At 38.4% G+C, this 26221-nt stretch overlaps 1 protein-coding gene across 4 annotated transcripts in view; it reads right to left on the bottom strand.

Moving 5' to 3' along the window:
* Positions 1–26221, bottom strand: part of LOC140201399 (uncharacterized) — an 80294-nt gene that overhangs the window by 4121 nt on the left and 49952 nt on the right. For all 4 annotated transcript variants that reach the window (XM_072265445.1, XM_072265447.1, XM_072265446.1 and 1 more), the window contains 9 exons: positions 23957–24165; positions 19525–19659; positions 16721–16870; positions 14754–14982; positions 13234–13435; positions 10961–11210; positions 5787–5878; positions 2444–2607; positions 258–480 (listed from right to left, as the gene is read on the bottom strand). In XM_072265445.1, coding sequence (XP_072121546.1) covers positions 258–480; positions 2444–2607; positions 5787–5878; positions 10961–11210; positions 13234–13435; positions 14754–14982; positions 16721–16870; positions 19525–19659; positions 23957–24165 — 1654 coding nt within the window. The remainder of the gene's footprint in view (positions 1–257; positions 481–2443; positions 2608–5786; positions 5879–10960; positions 11211–13233; positions 13436–14753; positions 14983–16720; positions 16871–19524; positions 19660–23956; positions 24166–26221) is intronic.

The raw sequence follows: 26221 nt of genomic DNA, 5'->3' as shown, positions 1-26221 counted from the left end.
ATTGGATGGAATATTTTATGTTTTACATTTTTTCAAAGCTCATGAGTCCATTATGAGTGGTCGGAGGAAATTAGTATATTGACAAGTTGCTTGTTTAACTGCTAGTGGACTATATTGCTTGGAGAGTAACAAGTGCTGTAGTAAGTACATTTTAAAGATAAAATTGACATTCTCCAAAATTTCTACTTAATGTCACTTGCCTTTCTGCACTTAACAAATTAATAATTTTATATGGGAGAGATAATTAATACACATACCTATTCCCATTACTTTTCCATATGCAATCAGGTTTGGGGCCAAACGAGAGTCGTCATATTTTTCAAATTTCATTAAAAGACGAACTATTTCTCCAGTAATGAAAGCGTCATCATAAGTTTGCTCATTGATGGGTTTCACAGGAAATTTGGAATAAATATCCACAGCCCGCAAGGGGTCAGATTTCAGGAGAAGGTTTGCTAACTCAATGTAGGCATCATGAACCTGAAATCACATGTCATTACAGTAAATATAGTCACAAGTTTAGATTGGCATTACATGCTCATAATCTTGGTATATATTTTCTCATACACCAAGTGAAATCAATCTTATTGGTTAGTAAACTCTTGAAATCATTTGCTAAAGCGGATTCATAATTTTTCTGGGTTAGCAGGAAGTTCAATTGACCTGAGCTTTAAAAAAACAGAGGAAACTTATCACAATCATGGGGTGGTGGTAAGCTTCTTTTTATCACTGCTTATGTATCAGCACACATTCCAGATCTTTCTCATTGTTTGTAAGAGGCTTACTTGAAAACCTCATCTGTGTGCCTGATAAAAATTATGTCCCTTTCAGGTGGGCACTGTGTGATGTCAACAGATGTTATGACTATTGGATTTTGGGAGGGGTCAAGGTTCTTGCCAAAGTAGTCAAAGACTCCCACTGAAATCTGTAAGTTGAAGCTTAAAATGTAATTCAGACTTTAATGCCTATTCTATGTCGCCTGTTGAAAGGTATACAAACTTTCACAACACCTTACCCTACCTCACTCCCCCAACACCAGTCTATTGTTCTCATCCAATGGCTTCAATGAGCTTCCTACTGTTTTGAGCAAGGAAGTCATAACGTGCCCTAGGATTTAAGATAGCTGGTGATTTCTTGTACTATGCCTCCCTGAATCGATGTGTTTGGCTTCCAAGGATCCTTTTCTCTCAAAGGATCTTATCAAAATGGTTGAACTACAGAAAAGAAAGAAAGAAGGAAGAAAAAAAGAAATAGAAAAGGAATTCTTGAACTTATTTGTCACCTTTAATATCCTCTTCAGATCATCTTAAAATACTTAGAGCCAAAACAGTATGTTTGAAATATAGTCACAGTTGTAAAGAAGGACATCAGTTGCAATGATAATGATTAAGTAACCTGTTTTAGTAATGTTGGGTAAGGGATAAATACTGACCTTACATACTGAGGATAAATACACTGCTTTTCTTTAAAATGTCACCATGGATCATTTATATTCACTTAAAAACTGATAGGCAAGGAAGTCTTAATTTAGGATTTCATTTAGAAAATGCCACATCCAGAGCATGGCACTTCCCCACATTGTACTGGAGCATCAACTTTGAGTTTTTAATCCAAACTCCAGGTAGGATTTAACTTTATGACTTTTTAAACATAGAAGCAAGAATATTAAATGAATCACTCATGCTTCTCAGGAAGACTCACATACTTAGGTTTCTTGACTCCAGTCAAATGTAGAATCCATAGACTCTGCCACAGGAGGGGCAGGAGATGCAGATATGTGGCTATTTTACACTCCTTCCACTATTTTGTACGGCCTCTTCATGTTACTGTTTTGGAAGACTGCCTTTGTTAAATGCTTCCCCATTTTGGGCTGTAATGAGCTAGGGATTCCATGTGCTAGCAAAGAATTATTTATTTTAAGGATGCTTTCAGACCATACTTGAATAATTCTCTGTTTCATTTTGGTAATCTTTCTGATACCAGAGCTTGGAGCTGACTGCTTGTTTTGGGAATGTGGTTTGGGAAGATCTTGCTGCTTACTGGAACTGGTTGAGTGTGACTGAAGCTTTGATGTTGTGAACATTGTTTTGAGAGAAGATACTGGCATAGCCTTCCCTATTCTGCCAGGTGATTTGAATGTTCCAAGCATTGATGGCATTTCTCTCATACTTGAGTCCATGTGATATGATAGCATTGTGAGTCAACACTCCAAATCAACCAACCATGTCATTCACTCACCAGGTCCAGACAGATGGACATATTTATTGGATTGAAACTCACAAGATCAAGTCAAATGTAATGTGGGTCACTGTGTTCCCTATTGATCTGGCATCCCATTTAATTCGGAATTAGTAAAGATACCTTGAAATATGTGGTACTGCATGATCTTTGGACATCCGGAGATTCAATTATTGAAAACATTGAAAGAATAAGCTTGTACTACCTCTGGTGCCATTTTAATTACTTCATTGTAATAACGTTGAGCATCAGCAGATGTTTCATCAATGTGTGTTAAAGCACGAGCCAATCCTAAACGACTTGCAAAGGAAACTCGATTTATGCCTGAGGAAATCTGTCGTGAATGAGCAGTCTGAGCTGCGTTACTGGCTAGACAAAGTAAGAGAAAGAAAGTTGTTACTTGTTTGATTATTTTTATCAAAGACGCTTATTTGTCTTAATATCTTTATATTCAGATTGTAAATAAACAATTGCCTGATAAGGAGCAATTTCACATTTACCATGTATGTGTTAAACAGCCATTCTATTTTAACAAGAGAGATAAAAATTTATGCAAATACATAACAACATAGATTGCACCTCACAATAGAACATTTGATAGACTCTAACTGAAAAGAGTAGAGAAAACCTGAAAGGAGTAGTGGAAGCTAGCAGAGAGGAAAATGTAGTGGTAATATTTATGGTCCGCTCAAATGTAGCAAGTGATTGAATCTACTTTACATTTAGAATTCTTCTTTGGAAAAAAGAATTCATAATATGCTAGAGCAATTATTGTCATTTAAATGCAATCAGATATAGCACAAATAGTTATACTTCTGGCATACAATTTGTAGCCTGTATCCACAGATATGGTTCTAAGTGAAGGTAGACTGAACAGATTATTTACTCTCACTCAACTATCAATCCTCTGTTGTTAAGTTTGGGTTCATATATCAAGAACAATAGGCTGCACAGATGCTAACTATGTACATGCCATGATGAATCTGAACAGTCAGATTTTTAACTTCAAGATGAACAAAATTCGAAATCATGGATAAGCAATGTTTTATGATATAATTTGAAAAGTTGTGGATACTTGAAAATTAATAAATGCAATTTGAATATTTTGCTTCCATACACATGAATATGCATACATACTGTATATAAATATAGAGAAATGTAAAGTAAACTATGTTAAAGATCACAGTTAAAATGAACATTAATGAAATTTGAGAAAGAAGATACATAGGAAGGTTTATCAACAATGAATCAATGAGATTTTCTGAGCTAAAATTAAGCCTTTTTTTAGTTCAAAGTTGATAGTGCATTTTTTCATTCTCGACCAGATGATTCTTCGAGCACATCACTACAATATGACTATATGTGTTGAGTCCCAAGTACAAGCTCTCTAGAAATCAAATATGGATGAAATAATAGGCAGAAATATAAAAGGTAAAGTGATTCTCCTAAGAGTTCTTTCATAATTTCCTATCTATCATGAGTTTTTTGGAAGGACCTGTTTCAAAAGAAGAAATCAGCGTGCAGAGAGACTGGTGGCAACAATCCTGATGAAGGGTCTCGGCCTGAAACATTGACTATTTACTCATTGCCATAGATGCTGCCTGGCCTGCAGAGTTCTTCCAGCATTTTGTATGCGTTGCTTGGATTTCCAGCAACTGCAGATTTTCTCTTGTTTCTGAGGAACTCAGCAGGCCAGGCAACATCTATGGAAAAGAGTAAACAGCTGACATTTTGGGCCAAGTTTCAAAACTAGTGCAAGTGAAATTGAAACTCTTCCCTCACACAGAATGGCAATTTGAAAATTACATGCAATTTCCATTTATTGATCACGAATGCAAACACAGGCTGAATGTACATAGTCTGGACAGAACATAGTCAAATCTTTAAAATATTAACTATGGTTAAGTGAACTCAGCCTTTTCTCCTTGGAGCGACGGAGGATGAGAGGTGACCTGATACAAGGTATACAAGATAATGAGAGGCATTGATCGTTGGAATAGTCAGAAGCTTTTTCCCAGGGCTGAAATGGCTAGCACGAGAGGGCATAGTTTTAAGGTGCTTGGAAGTAGGTACAGAGATGAAAGGGGTATGTTTTTTTTTACACAGAGAGTGCTGAGTGCGTGGAATGGGCTGCCAGTGGCAGAAACAATAGGGTCTTTTAAGAGACTCCTAGATAGGTACATGGAGCTTAAAAAAATAGAGGGCTATGGGTAAGCCTAGGTACTTCTAAGGTACGGACATGTTCGGCACAGCTTTGTGGGCTGAAGGGCCTGTATTGTGCTGCAGGTTTTTTATGTTTCTATGTTTCTATTTCAAATATTAAAAATTAATAAAGTAAAACACCAAATAGTCTGCAGGAAGAACTCAGCAGGTTGAGTAGCAACTGTGGGGGTGCGGAAGGATGTATGATGCTTTGGGTTGAAAGCCTGCATCAGGACTGATATGTTGACAATTCCAGCATCTGCAGTCTGTAGTGTCTCCACCTATCTTCGTATCATCAGCAAATAGATGGCTTTGTGGCTAAGTTTGCTGATGATACGAAGATAGGTGGAAGGGCCGGTGGTGCTGAGGAAACAGTGAGTCTGCAGAGAGACTTGGATAGATTGGAAGAATGGGCAAAGAAGTGGCAAATGAAATACAATGTTGGAAAGTATATGGTTATGCTCTTTGGCAGAAGAAATAAACGAGCAGACTATTATTTAAATGGGGAGAGGATTCAAAGTTCTGAGATGCAATGGGACTTGGGAGTTCTCGTGCAGGATACACAAGGTTAACTTCCAGGTTGAGTCAGTGGCGAAGAAGGCGAATGCAAGGTTGGCATTCATTTCTAGAGGAATAGAGTATAGGAGCAGGGATGTGATGTTGAGGCTCTATAAGGCACTGGGGAGACCTCACTTGGAGTACTGTGGGCAGTTTTGGTCTCCTTATTTAAGAAAGGATGTGCTGACGTTGGAGAGGGTACAGAGAAGATTCACTGCAATGATTCCGGGAATGAGAGGGTTAACATATGAGGAACGTTTGTCCGCTCTTGGACCGTATTCCTTGGAATTTAGAAGAATGAGGGGGGACCTCATAGAAACATTTTGAATGTTGAAAGGCATGGACAGAGTGGATGTGGCAAAGTTGTTTTCCATGATGGGGGAGTCTAGTACGAGAGGACATGACTTAAGGATTGAAGGGCGCCCATTCAGAACAGAGATGCGAAGAAATTTTTTTAGCCAGAGGATGGTGAATCTATGGAATCTGTTGCCACGGACGGCTGTGGAGGCCAAGTCATTGGGTGTATTTAAGGCAGAGATTGATAGGTATCTGAGTAGCCAGGGCATCAAAGGTTATGGTGAGAAGGCGGGGGAGTGGGACTAAATGGGAGAATGGATCAGCTCATGATAAAATGGCAGAGCAGACTCGAAGGGCTGAATGGCCTACTTCTGCTCCTTTGTCTTATGGTCTTATGGTGTCTCCCTAAAGTAAAACATAATCATTATATTATTCCAAAGACTCTGTTATAAATGCAAGGCATTTCTTTTAAAGTTCCTTTTGCTTCTTACAAGTCATGGCAGTCTGGTTTGTATCTTTAGCAGATGTCTTTTCAGCTGTTTTGCCAGCAGGAGCAGGAGCAGGTTTGGTAATGGCACGCCCCCTGGTGGAAAATTCAAAACATATTTATCATATCAAACACAACACTAAATTAATTAATTTATTTATTAAGATACCGTGCAGAGTAGGCCCTTCCGGCCCTTTGAGCTGCACTGTCTAGCAACCCCCAACTTAACCTTAGCCTAATCATGGGACAATTTACAATGACCAACTAAATTACCAATTAGTACATCTTCGGACTGTGGGAGGAAACTGGAGCACCCTGAGGAAACGTACAAATTTCTTACAGACAGCAGCAAGAATTGAACCCTCATTAAATCAAACCTATTATACACACACATATCCTGCCTAGTTTAATCACACCCATTCTATAGTTATGGCAACCAGAAATGCACCCAGTATTTCAAGAATGGTCTAAGCAACATCTTGTAAAGCCATAACATGATATTATAATTCATTTACTCAATTATCTTACCAATGAAAGCAAGCATGTTCTATACCTCCTTTACACCTTGTCTATCTATGATGCCACTTTCAGGGAATAATGCACTTGTACCTCTAGGTCACTTGGTTCAATAGCATTTTCCCTGGCTCTGCCATTCACTGAGTATGTCATGCCCTAGTTTAACTTCCCAAAGTTAAACTTTGTACTTCTCTGCATTAAATACCATTGCCGTTCCTTTGCAATGGTTGATCTTGATATTGATGTAACTTTAGATAATATTTTGCATAATCCATCACACCACTAATTTTGGTGTCATCTGCAAAGTTACTAATCATGACACTTAAATTCTCATGCAAATAGTTAATGCATATGGAAACAACAGAGGACGGATTCCTGTGACATACCACTGGTCACAGGCCTCCAGCTGGAAAAACAACCCTCCTTTACAACCCAGTGTCTCCTTCCACTAAGCCAATTTTGTATCCAATTAGATAGCCTGGATCCTTATGTTCTAATCTTCTGGACCAGCCACCATACAGGACCTTGTCAAAAACCATACTAAATTCTATGTTAACAATGTCTACTGCCCTGCTCTCAGTAACCCTCTTCAAAAAAATCAATCAAATTTGTAAGACATGATTTCCCATGCACAAAGCCATCCAAACTATCCCTGATCAATCCTTGCCTTTTCAAATACAAATATATTCTGTCTCTCCTACTACTGTTGAATTTTAGCTGCCTCCTCCTTTTCCCTGACCAGAACCTTGTCAGCCAGGTTTCCCTAACAGGCCCACCTTACCTCTCCCTCAAACAAGAGCAGGATGACCTTGAACTCTCTCTATCACATTTAAAACTCCCCCCTCCCACTTGACAGGCATCCCTCTAACTTCTAACAGCTGTCCAAATCTATTTTTGCAAAACACCCACCTGGTCACCCCTACAGTAGCCAAGCTGCATTTGGCAGCTTTGGGCCTGAACGCACTGGAATTTAGAAGAACGTGGGGGGGTGGGGAGCGAATCTCATTGAAATCTATCGAAAGTTGAAGGAACTAGATAAAGTGGATGTGGAGAGGATGTTTCCTATGGTGGGGGTATGCAGAACTAGAGGGCACAGCCTCAAAATTGATGGGCGACCCTTTAGAACAGAGATAAGGAGGAAGTTTTTTAGCCAGAGAGTAGTGAATCTGTGAAATGCCCTGCCACAGACAGCTGTAGAGGCCAAGACTGTGGGTATATTTAAGGTGAAAATTGATAGTTTTCTGATTGTTCAGGGCATCAAATATTATGGCGAGAAGGCAGGTGTATGGGGTTGAATAGGATTCAGGATCAGCTATGATGGAATGGTGGAGCAGACTTGATGGGCTGAATGGCCTAATTCTGTACCTCTGTCTTATAGTCTCTAGAATAGCAATCTTGTCTGTAACAAAATGGAGCCCGTATTCTGCCATGCAACATTATGCTAATGAATCCCGAGTATATGACAAATTGCAGAAAAACAAGCGGATTTGGTTACTGGAAGAATATCAAATACACTGATAAAGCAAACAAATAGAATGCACCCTGTCCTTGAACTGAGGCACAGGTAGCCAACACTTATGTATAAAGGAGTGACTATGCTGTCTGTTAATTTGAAGCCATCACTGTCTCTTGTGCAGTGCTAGTCTTCCCTCACTGCAGGTAAAATAAACAGGCTTATGACCAATCCACACTGAGTTAATTGCTATTTGTCATAAGATGTAGCAAAAAGGTGCTTGACAGTGCCTATAGATCTACATAAGTTAGATCAATAACTTAGAGTGGTTTTCAAAGCTATACATGCTCTTGTCTCTGCTTACCTCTGTAATCTTATTCAGCCCTGTAACAGCCTGTGATGGCAGTGCTCACCTAACATTGGCCTTATGATATCTCCAAATGTAATCACTCCACTGTGAACAGCTGGGTCTTTAGCCAACTGCCATATTTGTGTATCTGACCTAGCATCAGTTTTTTATCTGATAACACTCTTCTGATAAGCCTTTCTTTGTAAAAGGTGTTTTACAGATAGAAGCTATTGTTAAAAAGCTTTTAAACAATTTATCCACAAACTCTGAATAAAATGATTACATATCGTCTAAATAGCAGATAGATTATATTTTTCAAATGGGTATATTATTTTGCCTCGTAGGCATGCTTAATGAATCTGTGATTCACTTGAAAATTCTACTGAGGCCACATTCAGGAAAGCAGTTCCTGTCCAAATGCAGCAAGCTCTTACCATTGTGTGTTCTCAGAATTTTAAGAAGCAGGTTACCTTTGTGTCACACTTGTTACCTTAATTTGTTTTGCCTAGAAAGACAAACATAGATGTCACTTGGGTACTTTAATACTTTCCAGATGGATTACAGGCCCAACAAATTCCTTATTTAAATATACCTCTTCTACTTTCTGTACTGTGACTCATTTCCCCAGTAAATCAATCTTGGAATTCCCTAACCAAAGATTTCTCATGCCTCTTTCCACATTCACCGCTGTGAATAAAAAACACCCAACATATGAAATTTTGAGAGAACAAAGAAATGTGTTTCAATTCCCTTTCAAATGGCCAGGGGAAAACAATTAAGAATGAAAAAGGCATTTGAAAGAGATGGCATTTTAATCAAACTAGATTAGGAAAAGTGAATTCATGTGAACATTTCTGGTCAGAGAATGGGAATATGTTTAGTTATCTGAAAGGTGTATAGAATATTTATAATATGCAATAATATTAACATTAATTCTTGCCTCTTTTTTCTTTATATACATATGCAGAAGTCTTAGGTACATGTAAAGATATCCATAAATCATAGATGCTTTCAAAAGTATTGAAATGAAAAGCTTCTGAATATCACCCGAATTACTACAAAGAGAAGTAAATAGTAAAAAACTAAATCAAATCAATATTTGGTGTGACTGCCCTTTGTCTCTAAAACTGTATCAATTCTCTTACGTACACTTGTGTAGTTTTATAAGAAAATGGCTGGTAGGTTGTTACAAGCACCTTGGAGAACTTGCCACAGTTCTTCTGCATACTTTAGCTGTCTCACTTGTTTCTGGCACCAGGTAATCCCAGACAGCTTCAATGATGTTGAGATCAAAGTATATTTATTATATAAGTATGCATATGTTATTCAATCTTGTCATTTGTCTCTCTACAGGTGGCTACAAAAGCAAGAATCCTAAAAGAACCCACAAAAGAAAAATCAAGCACCCAATGTCCAGAGAGAGAAAAAACAATTTGTGCAAACAATAAAAGTAAGCAAATAGCATTTAGAACAAAAATGAGTCCATAGACATAAAACCAGGAGCAGCTGGAGCAGATCACAGCTCGGTGCAGAGTGGAGTAAACGACACAAAGCCCTCAGACAGGGAACCCAGAGTAGTTGGAGCAGGCCACAGCCTCAGCTCAACGCAGAGCCAAGTAAACATCACAGAGCAGTGAGCAGAACCAGCCCAACCCTTGCCTCTTGTCCCAGCACTCTGCCTTTTCAATCCAAATGGCCTGCTGTTTAAATCATCCAAACATTGGGTCGTTCCTCGCACTAGGATACGAGCCCTGTCGTATTGATATGTTCTGGGCTTGGATCCTGCCACCACTTTTCAGCCTGTACCTGACGTTTCCAAATTGGCCTGCCACTTAAATCGACCAAACCTCATCCTTTGGTTTCGGTGGACTGGTTTTGAATCTGTTACTCCTCCGCTTCAACTTTGCTCTGCTCTGTTCAATGCAGCTTTGCTTTGACCTTGCCCTGACTTTGCCTCGACCAGCACACATTGGCCCTCAACTCAGCCTTGCCTTTGCTCGCTTCTTCATTGTTTGCAGTGATTGTTTACCATAACTTTTACAAAAAAAAGTGTTGTTAATAAGGTATTTGTATTCTTTGTTTTGTTTTCTGCCAGTAATCAGTCGATGGGCTTCACCAGCACCATCTTAATCAGGGCTCTATGGAGGCCGTACCATCGGTTGCAGGACTCAATGTTCTTCTTTTCACTGAAAATAGATCTTTATAACCTTGGTCGTGTGTTTGAGGTCATTGTCCTGCTGCAGAATGAAGTGTGAACCAATCAGACTCCTCCCAGATGGTACTGCGTGATGGGTGAGAATCTGCTTGTACTTCTCAGCAATGAGGATTCCAATACTTCCGACCTGATCACCAACTCCATTCACAGAAATGCAGCTCCAAACCCGCAGGGAACCTCCACCGTGCTTCACTGTTGGATGCAGCCACTCATCCACGAAATGCTCTCCAGTTGTTCTACCGACAAACTGCCTCCTGTTTGAGTCACTCAGTTTGATTCCTTCTACACCCATTTCTGTTTCACTTTAATCAGTTTAGTTCACTCAACTCATTGATCATTAGTACCTGTTTGCTATTTTTGTTTAATCATGCTCTGGGCTATATACCTACAAAGTAATCAAGTTTTTATTTGAAAAGTGGTCTATTACTTAATATGTTACTTTCTTCAATGAAATTCAAAAATTTCCATGTAACATTTAATCTTTTTGAAAAAATGAATGTTTGGAAATCTAAAATTTGCTCTTTTCTACTAACATGGGAAAGACAAAAAAATCTTAAACAAAATTTATACAAAAAAATCTGGGCAGCCTAAGACTTCTGCACTGTACTATCTATGTATATACACACACACACTCAGACCGTTTACCTGGCACCTTTGGGCATCTCGCTTGCTCTACCACGGCCTGGAAGGGTTGTTTTTGATGGTACAGTGGATCCTCTTGTGGAAGTGCCTCTGCCTCTGGCAGATCCACCTCTTGCAGCAGCAGCAGGTGTAACGTTTTCACTTTTTACTCCTGGCTGCTCCTGCTCCTCCTCGACCCTCTGCTTTTCCTGTTGGTCCTGCTGCTGAACCTTTTGGCTTTCTTCCAGTTTAAAATCCTGCCACCATTTCTGTTCTGAAGGAGTGAAAAACAAATGTTCAGTCATGTCATGACACATTATTATTTAATATTGTTATTTCTCCATGTTTTCTTTTACTTTGCATACAATTTCAGTTTATGATCCCATGTCTAAATATCATCTAGGTCTTCTGCAAGCTGGTGTGAATTAGTTCTTTTTCTAAGGGATTGCAAATAGAAAAATACATTCAGAAAGCATCCTGCTTGTGATTTTATTTTGGAAAGAAGGTCATTGATGAGGCTGAAAATGGTTGGGCCTACAGTGTTGTCACTAGAAAATCCTCTGGGACTGAGACAATGGACTTCCAACAGACTCAACGTTACAGGAGGTATGTTGTCAACCATTTGAGCTTTTCTCTTTGATAGTGTCATACACTGTACTGCAACAGCTAGAATTGCAGCCGTCTGTAATACTACTCCATCCCAATGGAGCACACCGGCTACATCAGCCCTCTCCTGTGCTGTAGACAGTCGACACCATGGCTTGAGGCCTCGTCCTTGCTATGACCAAGGCTTTGCTCCTGCTCTCTTCCAATGAATCAGTAAATCAAACTTACTGCATTCCACATTAACAATGTTCAAAAGGGTCTTGCCATCACAAGAAGAGAGACCAAGGCTGTCAGTCACCATTACTATAAGCTTCCTTCGACTCAGGCAGTAGCATTCTGTGCAGCTCCTTCATTTTTTCCGCTAGCGAGCAACTTGTTGATGGGGTGGACTTGCAGTGCTTTAAATTCTTAATATCCAGTAGGACCTTGTGATCATTAGAAATACATTTAAATATGACAGTAGCACCTTTTGGATACCCCATAGAAGCCACTGTGATCAAACGTGCCACCATCTTACTGGAAGATGTATAAACTCCCGACACCATCTGAGATATTGCCAACAATCGTTTTATCATCACCAAATTTATAGATGGCATTTAAGCTGTGCCATGCCACATAGTCATTGGTGTAGAGAGAGTAGAACAGTGGGCTAAGTCCACATCCCTGAGGTTCACCAGTGTTGATGGTCAGTGAGGTGGCGATGTTATTTCCAATCTTCACAGATTGTGGTCTTCCAGTTAGGAAGTCAAGGGTCCATTTGCACAGAGAGGTACAGAGGCCCATGTTTTGAAGCTTTTGATCAGAATTGTAGGAACGATAGTGTTAAATGCTGAGCTGTAGTCAATGAACAGCATCCTGACATAGATATATGTGTTGTCCAGGTGATACAAGGGCACGTGGAGAGCCAGCGTGATTGTGTCCACTGTTGCCTGTTGTTGCAATGGGCAAATTGCAGTGGGTCCAGGTCCTTGCTGAGGCAGGATTTGATTCTAGCCATAATCAACCTCTCAAAGCACTTCATCAATGTAAAACGTTTGTAGATAAGAGTGCTACTGCAGGAGAATTATAAATTTTTCCAGGTTTGCAACCAATCTTTCATATTGATGTCCTGTACCCTCTGATTTGGTTTATGTGCATGAGCAACTCCCTGTTTTTCATGAACAGAAATTCTGCACATCCACTGTGTTAACAGAGAGTATATTGTGTGAACAGATCCCTTTCCTACAGGAAAACAGAAATAGCACACAAGAGATTCCTTCATGTCCAGAAACAGAGACAGAGCAATTTCTGGATGGTATTCAGATTCATTGTATCAACCTTTAAACCTGGTACTGAGACACTGACAGACACAGAATCACAGGATCTGGTCCCTTCTGTCTTCACTCCTCCCTTTGGAGACAGCAGTCGACATAGTCAGACCAGAACTCTGCCAATGATAAAGAAGTGTATGAGGAGAAGTGCATGATAATAGAAAAAGCATATTAATCCTTCATTATGTGTCCTTTTGTGGGATTTTACATCATGCAAATAAATGTTATATATATATGCCACAAAAGATTTCTAAAGTTGGCTGTCTGGGAAATCAAGGTGCATAATTCCAAGTTCCTTCTTTGCCATTCCTTCAAGCTTTATAATATATTGTATTCTCATCATATCACATAATGTATAGAAATGTAGAACTATTGACTTACTAGTTAGTTCTACTGGTGGTTTCCCAGATATTGGTTTGTTCTCCATGCTAATACTGGCTTTGAAGCTTAAGCAAGCATCTTCAATCAGTTGTTTGGCTTTTGCTGGAGAAGACTCATTGTCATATTCAACCATCTGTGCCAAGCCAAGCATGTAGAGAGCATTACTGTCACAGGGAGTTGTTTCTACTCTTAATTGGCACACCTATAAAAAGAGGATTTCGTTATTGTAGAGATCTGCCAGCCTTCCACCAAACTTCAAGCAACTGAGTAGTAATGTTGATCTTAACGTTTCATAGATCGTCACATGGATATCAAATATTACAAGCAGAGTTATTTATTGGTACCCTACTGATGGGAATTTTATATATGTATCGCAAATGTTTGCTCAGGCACTAATTAATGGCCACAGATACTAAATATATTAATTTGGATCATATTCTACTGTTTCATGTGGTTATGCAGCACCATAAGTTAAAACCTTTTGCTAAACAGAATTTAGGAACAAATTTTTACACAGAGGAATTACTAAACCTAAAATGTTCTTGGAACTTTCTTCTCCTGTTTAGCTCTTTAATTGTCCACTATTCATGAGTAAACATGGCAAAATTGCAGAGGTTTGATATGACATTTTGGTTATGGATCATTACCTCTGGTTATTGTAAGCTGGTTATGTTGCTTACCTGGTAAGTACTCCCATTTTGCAACTTTGTCAGGTTATTTTTAAGACATGCTTGTTGCTACTTCTGGCATAGTCATCTGAGCCGACCCCCTGGCTTGACTAAATGGTTGAGTGAGGAACAAGCTGGGCCACAAGGATACAGGTTGTAGGGATATATATTTCTGCTGCTACTGATCTACAGTGCATCCTAAAGGATCTGTCAGATCGGTTCTGAGCTAATGCCATTTGGTATATTGAAAGTGCCTTTGATAGAACAATACCACAAGAAGTCTTCGGAAGTCATTCACACATATGCTGTCATGCAAAAAAATATATGTGTAATAGGTAGACCAGTGAGGATGTTATGGAATAAGTTTATCCGTCAGGATGGTTGCTTTATCTGCTGCTGAACAGTCTGGTAGTAATTTATCACACAATTCAGCCAGCAGTGGTCGACCGCCCAAGCCACTATTTTCTTTCAATGTATTACATTCATTATTTATTATTAATTTTATTTACATTCCACATTTGTCATAGTGGGATTTGAAGTCACATCTTTGTGTTATTGGTCCCAGGCCCACTGGATGAGTCATCTGGCAATTTAACGACTAAAACATTATTACCATACTTTTAACATAACAATGCAGAATATATCAAACTTAATTATGGAAATGGATGGTTAAGGTATGGTAAATTAATAATATTAATATTGCATTAATATTTATAAACATTAATATAATTACCATAGATAATATAATTACCATAGACAATTTATCTTACATTGTAAAATTATGGGTCATATGAACAGTGTTATATTACAAATATATTGAAGTGAATTTCAGTAATTCCTGATGGTCCATACCATTTGCTGCATCTCTAGTAGTTCACTGCAGATTGGAATATTGGTATTTTTTAATAGTGAAGATAAATTCTGACATCTTTTATTGATCATCTCTTCATTCGGATTTGATTTTTTGGAATACAACTCTAAAAGGGTTAAATGGGATTCAAGAAGCAGCCATTCCAATTTTTGACTTAAAGATCCACGATATGGATATTTACACAAAGCCCAGGCAGCTAAATCTACAGAACTGATAACAACACAGAAAATTAATTAAGACTTCAAGTCAATTAAAATTTTAAAAAGTTAAATAATATTTCCTTAGCCTTTCTTGCATGAGGTGAGTGTCATTAACTGACTACAATGAAGTACAAAGTCATAAAGGAGAATTCAATATTGTCTTTCAGAGTCTCAGGATGGTTCAAAGCACATTAATGCCAATCAATTATGCTGAGGCATAGTTACTGCTGGAATGTAGAAAATGTAGCCAATTTGCATACATCATGCTCCAACAGCTTACAATAAAATAAATAATTAGATAATCTTATTTCAATATAGATAAAAAAGTTAAGGGGTCAAACTTGTATGCTATTCTGCACAACTTCACTTTCAACTGAGATAACAAACAATTTAACAGTGCATTGGATAAGTGATACCTCTCATGTTGGGCTTAGCATTCATGTTTTCTGTATGCTAAGTATTGAGTCATTAAATAAGTATTGAGTCATACAAGACTTTCATTCAAGAATCTTAGATGAGATAGTGATGAAAGATTGCAGCTCAAGTAACTTACTGAGGTAACAATTTAGACATGACCTATTGCTTTAAGGTGAAGAAGGAATAAAGCAGCAAAAATAGTATTATTTATTTCCTTTTATGGAATGTTGTATTGTAAATAAATTAAATTTTAAACATTTCCTTAATGGAGGATGCTTTCAGCTCTCTATTAAATACATTTCTAAAAGCAATGGTATTCAATCATTTTGGATTCTTTTCTATCCTTTTAGTACTTAACTATGTTGTAGTTCAGATCTCAGATAACTCTTGTGGGCAAATGGCCTATATGCTTGACAACCTAACACAGATTTGGTTACATGTAAACAGTGAACAGTAAACACTTAGAGATAATTTTAGAATTTATGCTTTCTCCACAAGATCTCCTGGTCCTCTGAACTGATAAAGGATCACATTGATTTTTCTATTAACCATATATAAATGAATTTAATAAAAAATATAAACAACTAAACCAACAGTATGATAATTAAACTGTATATTTTCAGTAGAATGTGTGTGTTAAACTGATACATGGAAAACAAATAGAATCTCATGAAATGCCATTGCTTATTTACCAACATTTACATAGGAAGTACAAAGTAATAGGCAATTCAACCCAGTTAGTCCATACCACAGTTTACAATCTACAGGAGCCTTTTCCTACCCATCCAATTATACTAATACTTTATTTGTATAATTTTCTATTTATTTTCCATGTCTTATGAAGTAATTTCTAAAAATGCATTAACTAAACTAAAGGATCTCTAATATTTTTCTTATAACATCAATAGCAGTGAAATTAATTATGGTAGGTCCTCTGCATTCTTTGCTCTAATAAAACATTGTTTTGTAATTCCCCCCAGCATCCACCTTTCTTATTTAGCCATGCCTCTTAATTGGAATATGTACAGTTCAAAAACTCGGATAATCTTTCCTGTCCATAATATCTTTAACATGAATATTGCAATCAGATGTATTTTCTTCCACTAATTCAGGTTTATGAAATACTTCAGCAATATATTACACATTTCCTTGATGCACAAGCCTTGCTTGATTGTGTTACCATACTTTTTGCTTTGATTTAGTATTGTTACTATTGTCAGTAAACGATCCAGTGATGTACTTTTGGGGTGTTACTAGATTATACACCATTAGAAATATGTACAAGTTGTTATCTGATACAATTGCAAAACTAATGATATATTACTACTTACAAGTGAAGCACTTGCTTAGGTGCCATTGTTTTTTCTGGCAGTCCAGCAGGTGGATTGAAGAGAAATGTTCCTAGTCTGAATATTCCTCTGAGTAATTGAATATTCAGAAGAGAAAATGTATTTAAAGCTCGAAGAAATGGTGCATCTTCACTGGAACGAAAAGAATTGATAAAGATATTATATACAATATATCAAAAAATAGTTATAATTAATCAGCTACCACATTTTTGACACTAACATTTAGTAATTGAGGTTATATAAAATAAATCAATTTGCTGTCTGGGAATAACATGAAGAATAATTGCTTGACAGAACTTGGTGTAGCTGGAAAACATTTCTTAGAAAAAACACATCCTCATCATTTCATTCCAGACACCACTGTCAGTAGATGTGTAGTGTGGAATGGCTCCTAGGTAGCACTAGGTACTTCTGTAGTGTCATTTAGATTCCTGCTCATGTATGCACACGAAAGATGACTGAACTTTCTGCCAGAACTCCCAATTTTCATAATATTTGCCACTGAGTTTCAGAACCACAGAACATTATACATAAGAATATAAGAAATAGTAGGAGTTGTCCCACCATTCATCAAGATCATTGCTGACCTTCTACCTTAGAGATATTTTCCTTAAATCCCTTAATGCACAGATATTTATCTGCTGCTGTTTTGAATGACCTAACAATTGACCCATCATAGAACACCGGGTAGAGAATATCAAACACTGATGAAGGGTGATCATTTTGACTGGTATAGATATTCAAAGTCCATGGCCCTCCTAGTAACATTATGGCTCACACAAGATTCAGAAATCACTTTTGTAGAGCACTGAAGAAGAACAAGCAGTTAAATAATATTCTAAGAGACCTGACACTAGCTTTATGTTGCCTTTTCTATTTGATTTCTTGCATTGATAAATCTGTTCTGAGCATGTCACGTTGCCACTTGTGGAGCCTTACCAGGTGTACAATTGGATTTGACATTTACCTCCATTGAAAACTTACCATTTGGTTATTAAGTACTTGTCAACGTCCTGTTGCTGTGAAACAACTTGCAGAAATGCAAACTCTTAGTATTTACTTACTCAGCTGAGCCCTAAAGGCAGCTTATAGTGGATTCTTCCTCTAGTGCTTAAACAGGTTTTTGCATCATGCAAGTGTTTTACAGGTGATGCAACTCTTCATTTGAAATCAACATTTCTTTGTTTCCTATTTACATGGGAACATTAATTATCCTGTTGCCATGTTAAAGTTCTTAAAGGTATGAATATCAAATTCCAGAAACTGCGAATGATGTTGGTAATAATTAGATATAGGAAGTGATTAGAAACATTCATGTATGGTGCTTTTTGGGACTTCACAAAGTAAAAGCATCTAATTTGTATATGTTATAGCATTCTGTCCAATTGCAACTACCTTACTTTGGGGATATGAAAGGTTTGAAGAGGATGCAGTAACATATAATTTGTGGACCCATGGATGAGAATTGTGGTTACTGGATAGACTGAAGTTTGATGGAGGAGTTTAAAATGATTAACTGTGTAGATAGAGTAAATACATAGACATTTCCATAGGCTGAAATGCTATAACAAGAAGGCACTGATATAACATGATTGGTAAAATACACCAGACAATTTAGTGCCTATAAAAAGTATTCACCCCCTTTTAAGTTTTCATATTTTATTATTTTACAACATTGAATCACAGTGGATCTAATTTGGCTTTTTTGACACTGATCAACAGAAAAAGATTCCTTCGTGTCAAAGTGAGAACAGATCTCTACTAGGTGATCTAAATTAATTACAAGTATAAAACACAAAATAATTGATTGCATAAGTATTCACCCCCCCATCACTGGTGCGGCCAGTTGGTTTTATAAGTCATATAATTAAATGAAGGCATTTGCAGATTTTCTCTCATTTGTGATTGGACAAAGTTGCATGGTGCCCTGAGTCTGGTATCCATTGTCATTTCAGCCATAAATATGTCTTGTTGTGGAATGCGGGATTCATCTGTTTCTTAGGAGAAATATTGTGTCATTGTTTCATGATAATGGTCAATTGATCTTCCGTAACTAGTTTCTTCAATATCTTTTTTACCATGGGAACTGATCTTTCTGCTTCTCCATCTAAGGGAAGGTGGGTATGGAGAGGTAAAATGGCACCTTATTCCATTGTGGTTTATGAATTGCTTGAATGGATAAAATAAAACTGCAAAATGTTATTTATCTAATGAAAATACATTTACGAGTATGGCAAAAAGAGGTTGTATGCCTTTCATCGTCAGCCTAAGGCGCTTTACAGCCCTACGTACTTATAACAACTTCCAAATGGCAATCAATTATTGTAAGAAGCTGTTCATACTTTTTCTTAACAAAATAATCGATGCAAAACTGCTGAGGTGGTCTTGTGTGTTATTTCCATAGTTGAAATGTCAGGTCTTCTATACCTTTGTCAATACTGAGCCACTAAACAAATCCTCTGACAATTGTCTTTATATTTACTATATGGGAATGGAGTTCATCAACAGCCTTCCTCTGTATTCTCTCTCAATCTATAGAAATAGGTTCCAAAGTTACAACTTTCCAAAATCTTTGTGGAACTTTGTTCAGCTGATTTTTTTCCCTTCCCATTCTTGCGATAAGTGGGTTTCAAATCTCCATAAATAGCACTATATACACCAAAAATTTTGCTGCCATGCTTTTGACTCTTCTTGTGAAATTCAGTTCCATTCACTTGACAGAAACCACATTTCAGAAGTGGAGTAGAATGTGAATCAGGTTACTACGTCAAAATATAGAGCCTTACCTTGCTGGGTTCTGATCTAAAGATTCAAGGTCAGTCAGTAATTGTTCTAAACCCTGCAGTAGGTATTGAACAGCATATCGTGTTTGAGGACCTAATCCATTATCCCGATCCAACACAACCAGACCTGCATAGAACCTGATGATAAATGAGGAAGCAGGAAGTTTACATCGTTTGTACACAGATCAGAATGTTAGATTAAGTTACTTGGCCTAAGATTGCAAAAATCCTCAAATGTTGGTAAATATTTTACATTCACTCACAATAATTTGCCCCACCAAAATTTTCAAGAAATAGTAAAGGGGGGGGGGAGAGGGGGGGAGAGAATTTATACTGCATGAGCTCCTTCGTTTTCCTTTGTTCCATCAAGAAAATATTGTCATTTACATGGAGATGTCATTAGCTGGAGGGAAAGCCTTAGCAGTTTTCCAACTTAAGTGCTCACATATTCAATTTCTTCCCCTTAAAAAGTACAACAATCCATTTAACATAATGCGCCAAAGCAAGAGAACTTACTTCTCTTCACTACTTCCCTTACTGTTTGTTTTACCCATATAATTTAGCAAGCATGGAAATATCAATTCCCAAGTTGAGGATATGGATATATCACCACTTGTTCACTGTCTATCTCTAGCCTATTGCACTCCACACCTAGCATCTTTCTTTTTTCTTTCACCTAGAGATTTATTATACCTTGCCTAACTATGTCAAACTATTTCAAATCACCCATAGCATTACATAAACCATGTATTTATTCTAATTAACTTTAAAAATTAATTCTCTCAACTTCAAATCATCTTGCCATAAATAACTTCTAATTACTTTTCATAGTTGAGTCTTGATAACTTTAAGGCCAAGTCCTCCTGCACTTATTGGATAGCATTGCTCCAGTTAATTCTTACTTGTAATAGATAAAGGGAAAACCATGACTTTCCCACAACATCAAAAGCCTTTGATGGATAAACTTGGCATGCTTCGTTTCCTTACCAGTCTCCATTAATTTCCATCTACTGAGTCTCAGCAACAAAGATGGTTTTGTGTAGTTGACTCACATTTATGATGATCAGACTTAAAATCTACTTCAACCCTTTTAAGTATCATTGAGCATTTTCAGTTTTTGTTTAAAACAATGCATTCACTGCTAAGTAGATTACAGATTTATTCATAGCTGTACCCAAAATAAAATATAACAATATGCCTAATGAATTGAGCTACACAATTTCCAACCTGCTTAAAGAAATATTTTGCTGAGTAACTTACCTTAATTGCATTTCTTGATGAATAATTAAGAAATGCCCAGGTGTTGGTCTTAATCACACTCTTAAATGATAATTATATTGTTTTTTGTAATTGCTCAGAATCTATAACACAGAAATGGTTCATTTCACCCATCTAGACCACAATTTCTGGTAAGATGGCAGCCTGCTTGGACACAGCGGCCACTCCAGGTCCAATCAAAGGTATATTTGTTAATCTCGTACAATTTTTTTTAAATAATCGCAAGTTACTGCTGGATACTTAGGTACTGCAGGACTATCCCATCAGCGAGTCGCTCCATAGCAATGGAGCTGCACTTAGTATGTACCATTGCTGTGTTGTCGCCTGGACTTGTTGTGTACCATTGGACAGTGCACGGTGCAAGTGATTGACTTAGATGTATTTTATTGTGATTGCAAGAGCCTTTCGGACATTGGTAACAGAATACTACAAGTCCGGTTCACTGGTTTGCTGGAGAGACTGACAGCGGAGGAGCTGCGTTGCCGTGGTTGTGGAAAGGACTAGGCCCTCCTGCCAAGGAGGGTGGCCTGTTGCAACTGCTCAGTGGAGGAGACACCAACGCAGTGTGGGAGAGACCAGTGGCTTCTGTGGGTGCCCTGGAATCAATATTGTGTTGGGGGCTGGCTTCTTCCATCAATGCTGCTCTCCCATTTTCACTCAGTGCTGCCCTCCAGTGCTCATTTGGTGGAAGAACAAGTTGTACCAGGCCAACTTACTATGGGATAGGTAGGGTTCGTATTGTCCTCATCTACCTCCCCAGCAGCCTCCGTGTCCAGCACATAATTCTCCATAACTTCCACCAACTCCAACGGGATCCCACCCACCAAGTGCATCTTTCCCTCCCCCGCCCTCAACTTTCCACAGGGATCAGTCCCTACACGTTTCCTTTGTCCATACATCCTTCCCCACTGATCTCCCTCCTAGTATTTGCCCTTGCAAGTGGAACAAGTGCCATACCTACCCCTACACCTCCTCCCTCACTACCATTCAGGCCCCAATCAGTCCCTCCAGGTGAGGCGACACTTCACCTGTGAGTCTGTTGGGGTCATCTACTGCATTTGCTGCCCCCGGTGTATCCTCCTGTATTACCAGAATATATCAATGAGACCCAACGTAGGCTGGGAGACCGCTTCGATGAGCACCTACGTATGCTCTGTCCACCAGAAAACGTGGGATCTCCCTATGGTCACCCACTTCAATTCTACTTCCCATTCCCATTCCAACATGTCAGTCCATGGCCTCCTCTACTGCCGCGATGAGGCCACACTCAGGTTGGAGGAGCAACATCTTATATTCCGTCTGGGTAACCACCAAACTGAAAGCATGAACATCGATTTCTCGAACTTCTGGTAATTGCCTTCCCCTTCACCATTCCCACTCCTGTTACCCTCTCTCACCTCATCTCCTTACCTGCCCATCACCTCCCTCTGGTGCTTCTTCCTCTTCTTTTTCTTTCATGGTTTTCTACCCTCTCCTATCACATTCCCTCTTCTCCAACCCTTTATCACTTTCACTTATCAGCTTCCTGGCTCTTTACTTCACTCCTCCCCCTCTCCCAGTTTCATGTATTACCTACCACCTTGTACTTCTTCCTCCCCTCCCTCCACTTTCTTCCCTTAACCTCATCTTTTTTTCCAGTCTTGATGAAGTGTCTCGGCCTCGACTGTTTACTCTTTTCCAAAGATGCTGTCTGGCCTGCTGAGTTTCTCCAGCATTTTGTGTGTGTTCTATACAGTTTGTGTATTTGTGTTATGGCTATGTGCAGTGTGCTATTGGCAATGTGTTTTGTACCTTGGCCTCGAAGGAACATTTGGCTATATTCATGTATGGTTGAATAATAATTAAACCTGAAGTTGTGTTGATGCTCCAGATGAGCTTCCTCAAAGTCCATCTGTTTCTCTCTAATGTACTTTTCTAGCTCTTCCATTAATGCATCTGTTCCATGTACAATGTTTGTAAGTCATTTTACAGTTTTGGAGTACTGCACAGCTGGAAACAGTGAATGGATGTAGAGATAAAAAAGTTATCGATTGAAATAATTGTAATTGTAGATCACAAAGGAAGATTAAAGAAAATCTAACTAAAAGGGTCATGGTCAAAGCAACTTATTCTAGCTGGAGGTCTGTTATTAGTGATGTTCTGCAGGGATCTGTACTGGAACTTCTCGTGTTTGTGATGTATATAATTGACGTGGATGAAACTGCACATGGGTGTGTTAGTAAGTTTGTAATTGATACAAAGATTGATGGTATAAATAGCATAGAAGACTGGCAAAGAATACAACAGGATATAGATCAGTTGCAGACATGGCCAGAGAAATGGCAGATGGAGTTTAACACAGATAAACGTGAGGTGATTCACCTTGGTAAGTCAAATGTAAAGAGACAGTACACTGTTAAGTGCAAGCCCTTTAACAGGATTGATGAGCAGAGGGATCTTTGTGTCCCTGAAAGTGGGTACACATGCTGATACGCTGGTTAAGAAGGCATATGGCATGCTTACCTTTATTAGTCAAAGCACTGAGTGCAAAAGCCAAGAAGTTATGCTGCAGCTTTATAAATATACTTAGGCCGCATCTGGAGTATTGCATACAGATCTGGTCGCCCCATTATAAGAAGGCTTTCGAGGCTTTGGAGAGGGTGCAGTAGAGGCTTACCAAGACATTGCCTGGACTTGAGAGCATGTGCTATATTGAGAGATTGGACAAACTTGGGTTGTTTTCTCTGGGGTGACATAGGTTGAGGGGGGAGATCTGATAGAGGTTGATAAGATTATGAGAGATATAGACTAGAGTAGACAGATAGTATCTTTTCCCCCAGGTTGAAATGTCTAATACCAGAGGGCATAAAGTGAGAGGGGGCAATTTTAAAGGAGAAGTGCGGGTTAAGTATTTTTTTACACAGAGGGAGGTAGGTGCTTGGAATGGCATTGTGTAGGCAGAAGACCTTTGTTTAGTTAGCCTTTTGATTACTAATTTAATTGGTTTGGCACAACATTGTGGGCCGAGGGCCTGTCCTGTGCTGTTCTGTTCTATGTTCTATGTTCCATTTTCCAAAGCTAATAAAAGACAAAAAAAAAACCATTGAAACAGTTACATAAGTAAAAAGTGTAATCAGGAATCCTTACCCAGGTTTCAAAGGCAAGTTTAACTACTCACCTAGTAGAAGGTTCTGTTGGTTTCTGTGCTAGTGCTGTGTGCAAAAACTTCAATGCTTCATTATTCTTCTTTTGAAATAACAGCAAACGTCCAACATGGAAATTATATTGCCATTTTTGAGGTTGCAGAGATGAAGCATCCATGTACTTCAGAAAAGCCCAGTCCATGTAATTTTGCCCATCAGATTGTGTTGGTTTCTTTTGACTGTCCTAAATTATATGTCCATCAATGTTAATAGAGAGCATCAGTCATATGTCAAAAGCATATAAATTTGCGGTAAAAATATGAGAAGATATGGGGTAAAATCACGGTGGAGTAAGTATTATTTAATGCTATGCTTGCATTTCTGACATTACAGGCAAAGCTATATTCTGTATTCTTTCAAGTTATAAATATAAATATAATATTTGCTTATGAGATTTAAAAGGATATTTTACATTTAATCCTATTTATGATATACTTTGAACACATTAGCACAATTTTCACGGCTGACATCTTACCCCCAGTCTTAAATACTTAGAACTGAATTCTCCTCTGAATTATCATCTATTTTTGGAATAATGAATTTTAAAATCTGACCCCTACAAACTGCTGCTGGAAACTGCACTAGAATTATCCACTTGGAATTTTACCAGTTCTTAGAAACCATAGAAACTACAGCACAGAAACAGGCCTTTTGGCCCTTCTTGGCTGTGCTGAACCATTTTCTGCCTAGTCCCACTGACCTGCACACGGACCATATCCCTCCATACACCTCCCATCCATGTATCTGTTCAATTTATTCTTAAATGTTAAAAAAGAACCCGCATTTATCACCTCGTCTGGCAGTTCATTCCATACTCCCACCACTCTCTGTGTGAAGAAGCCCCCACTAATGTTCCCTTTAAACTTTTCCCCCCTCACCCTTAACCCAAGTCCTCTGGTTTTTTTCTCCCCTTGCCTCAGTGGAAAAAGCCTGCTTGCATTCACTCTATCTATACCCATCATAATTTTATATACCTCTATCAAATCTCCCCTCATTCTTCTACGCTCCAGGGAATAAAGTTAGAACTTTAACCTTTCTCTGTAACTGAGTTTCTCAAGTCCCGGCAACATCCTTGTAAACCTTCTCTGCACTCTTTCAACCTTATTTATATCCTTCCTGTAATTTGGTGACCAAAACTAAACACAATACTCCAGATTCGGCCTCACCAATGCCTTATACAACCTCATCATAACATTCCAGCTCTTATACTCAATACTTTGATTAATAAAGGCCAATGTACCAAAAGCTCTCTTTACGACCCTATCTACCTGTGACACCACTTTTAGGGACTGTTGTAACTGTATTCCCAGATCCCTCTGTTCTACTGCACTCATCAGTGCCTTACCATTAACTCTGTATGTTCTACCTTGGTTTGTCCTTCCAATGTGCAATACCTCACACTTATCTGTATTAAACTCCATCTGCCACTTTTCAGCCCATTTTTCCAGCTGGTCTAAGTCCCTCTGCAGGCTCTGAAAACCTTCCTCACTGTCTGCTACACCTTGTTCAGAGTTATCTGTATGCAAGCCACTATATGCAAATACAGAAAGGTTACCACTTCCAATGTGACCCCATAACTTCTAATTCTTTTGCTAGTTTTCAAAGGCACCTCTGGAACATAACCCAGAGATATTTAACATGTTGAAGATACTGTATGTCTTCTCAGGCAGTCTCCTAAAATCAAGAACTACTTAATTCCATTTTATTTTTGTAGATTTGGCAGTGGCTAATAAAGCTAATGTGGGATCTACAGAGTCTTCCACAAATTAAGCACAGGATAGTTCTTGAGATGGTCTGCTCCTTCTGCCACTTACAAAGTGTCTCTTTCTTCTTCCAATTTGTGGCTTTAATATCTCAATATCATCTGAATATTCCTTCTCCACTGTGAGACATCATGGGCCAGAGAATCCCAGTGGTCAATGGAATATTGCATTTGTCTTGAACATTTTCCATTGTTCCCTTGGTTTTCTTTCCTGAACAGAGATTAGAATAGTGTTTTGGGAGTCTGGGGTTGGACGTAACCAATGAGGCCAACTGAGTGTAACCAGCATCTTAATGAAGAGGATAATTGCCTGGGACAGAACTTTGACCTTGTTTCTATTGTCTTTCCAGTGATTTTAGAGGATTTTGTGCAGTTAGCCAATGTTTTGAAAAGCTTGCAGTAGGTAGACCAGGTCTGTGCTGGTACATTGAAGGTAATGGTAAATTTCATCATTAACGTCGTTTGATGCTGAAAGGTG

Source organism: Mobula birostris, chromosome 8 (genome assembly GCF_030028105.1).
Source record: "Mobula birostris isolate sMobBir1 chromosome 8, sMobBir1.hap1, whole genome shotgun sequence".
In the NCBI taxonomy this organism is placed as follows: Eukaryota; Metazoa; Chordata; class Chondrichthyes; order Myliobatiformes; family Myliobatidae; genus Mobula; species Mobula birostris.
The sequence above is the reverse complement of the archived record's forward strand: the minus strand, read 5'-3'. Positions and strand labels throughout refer to the sequence as shown.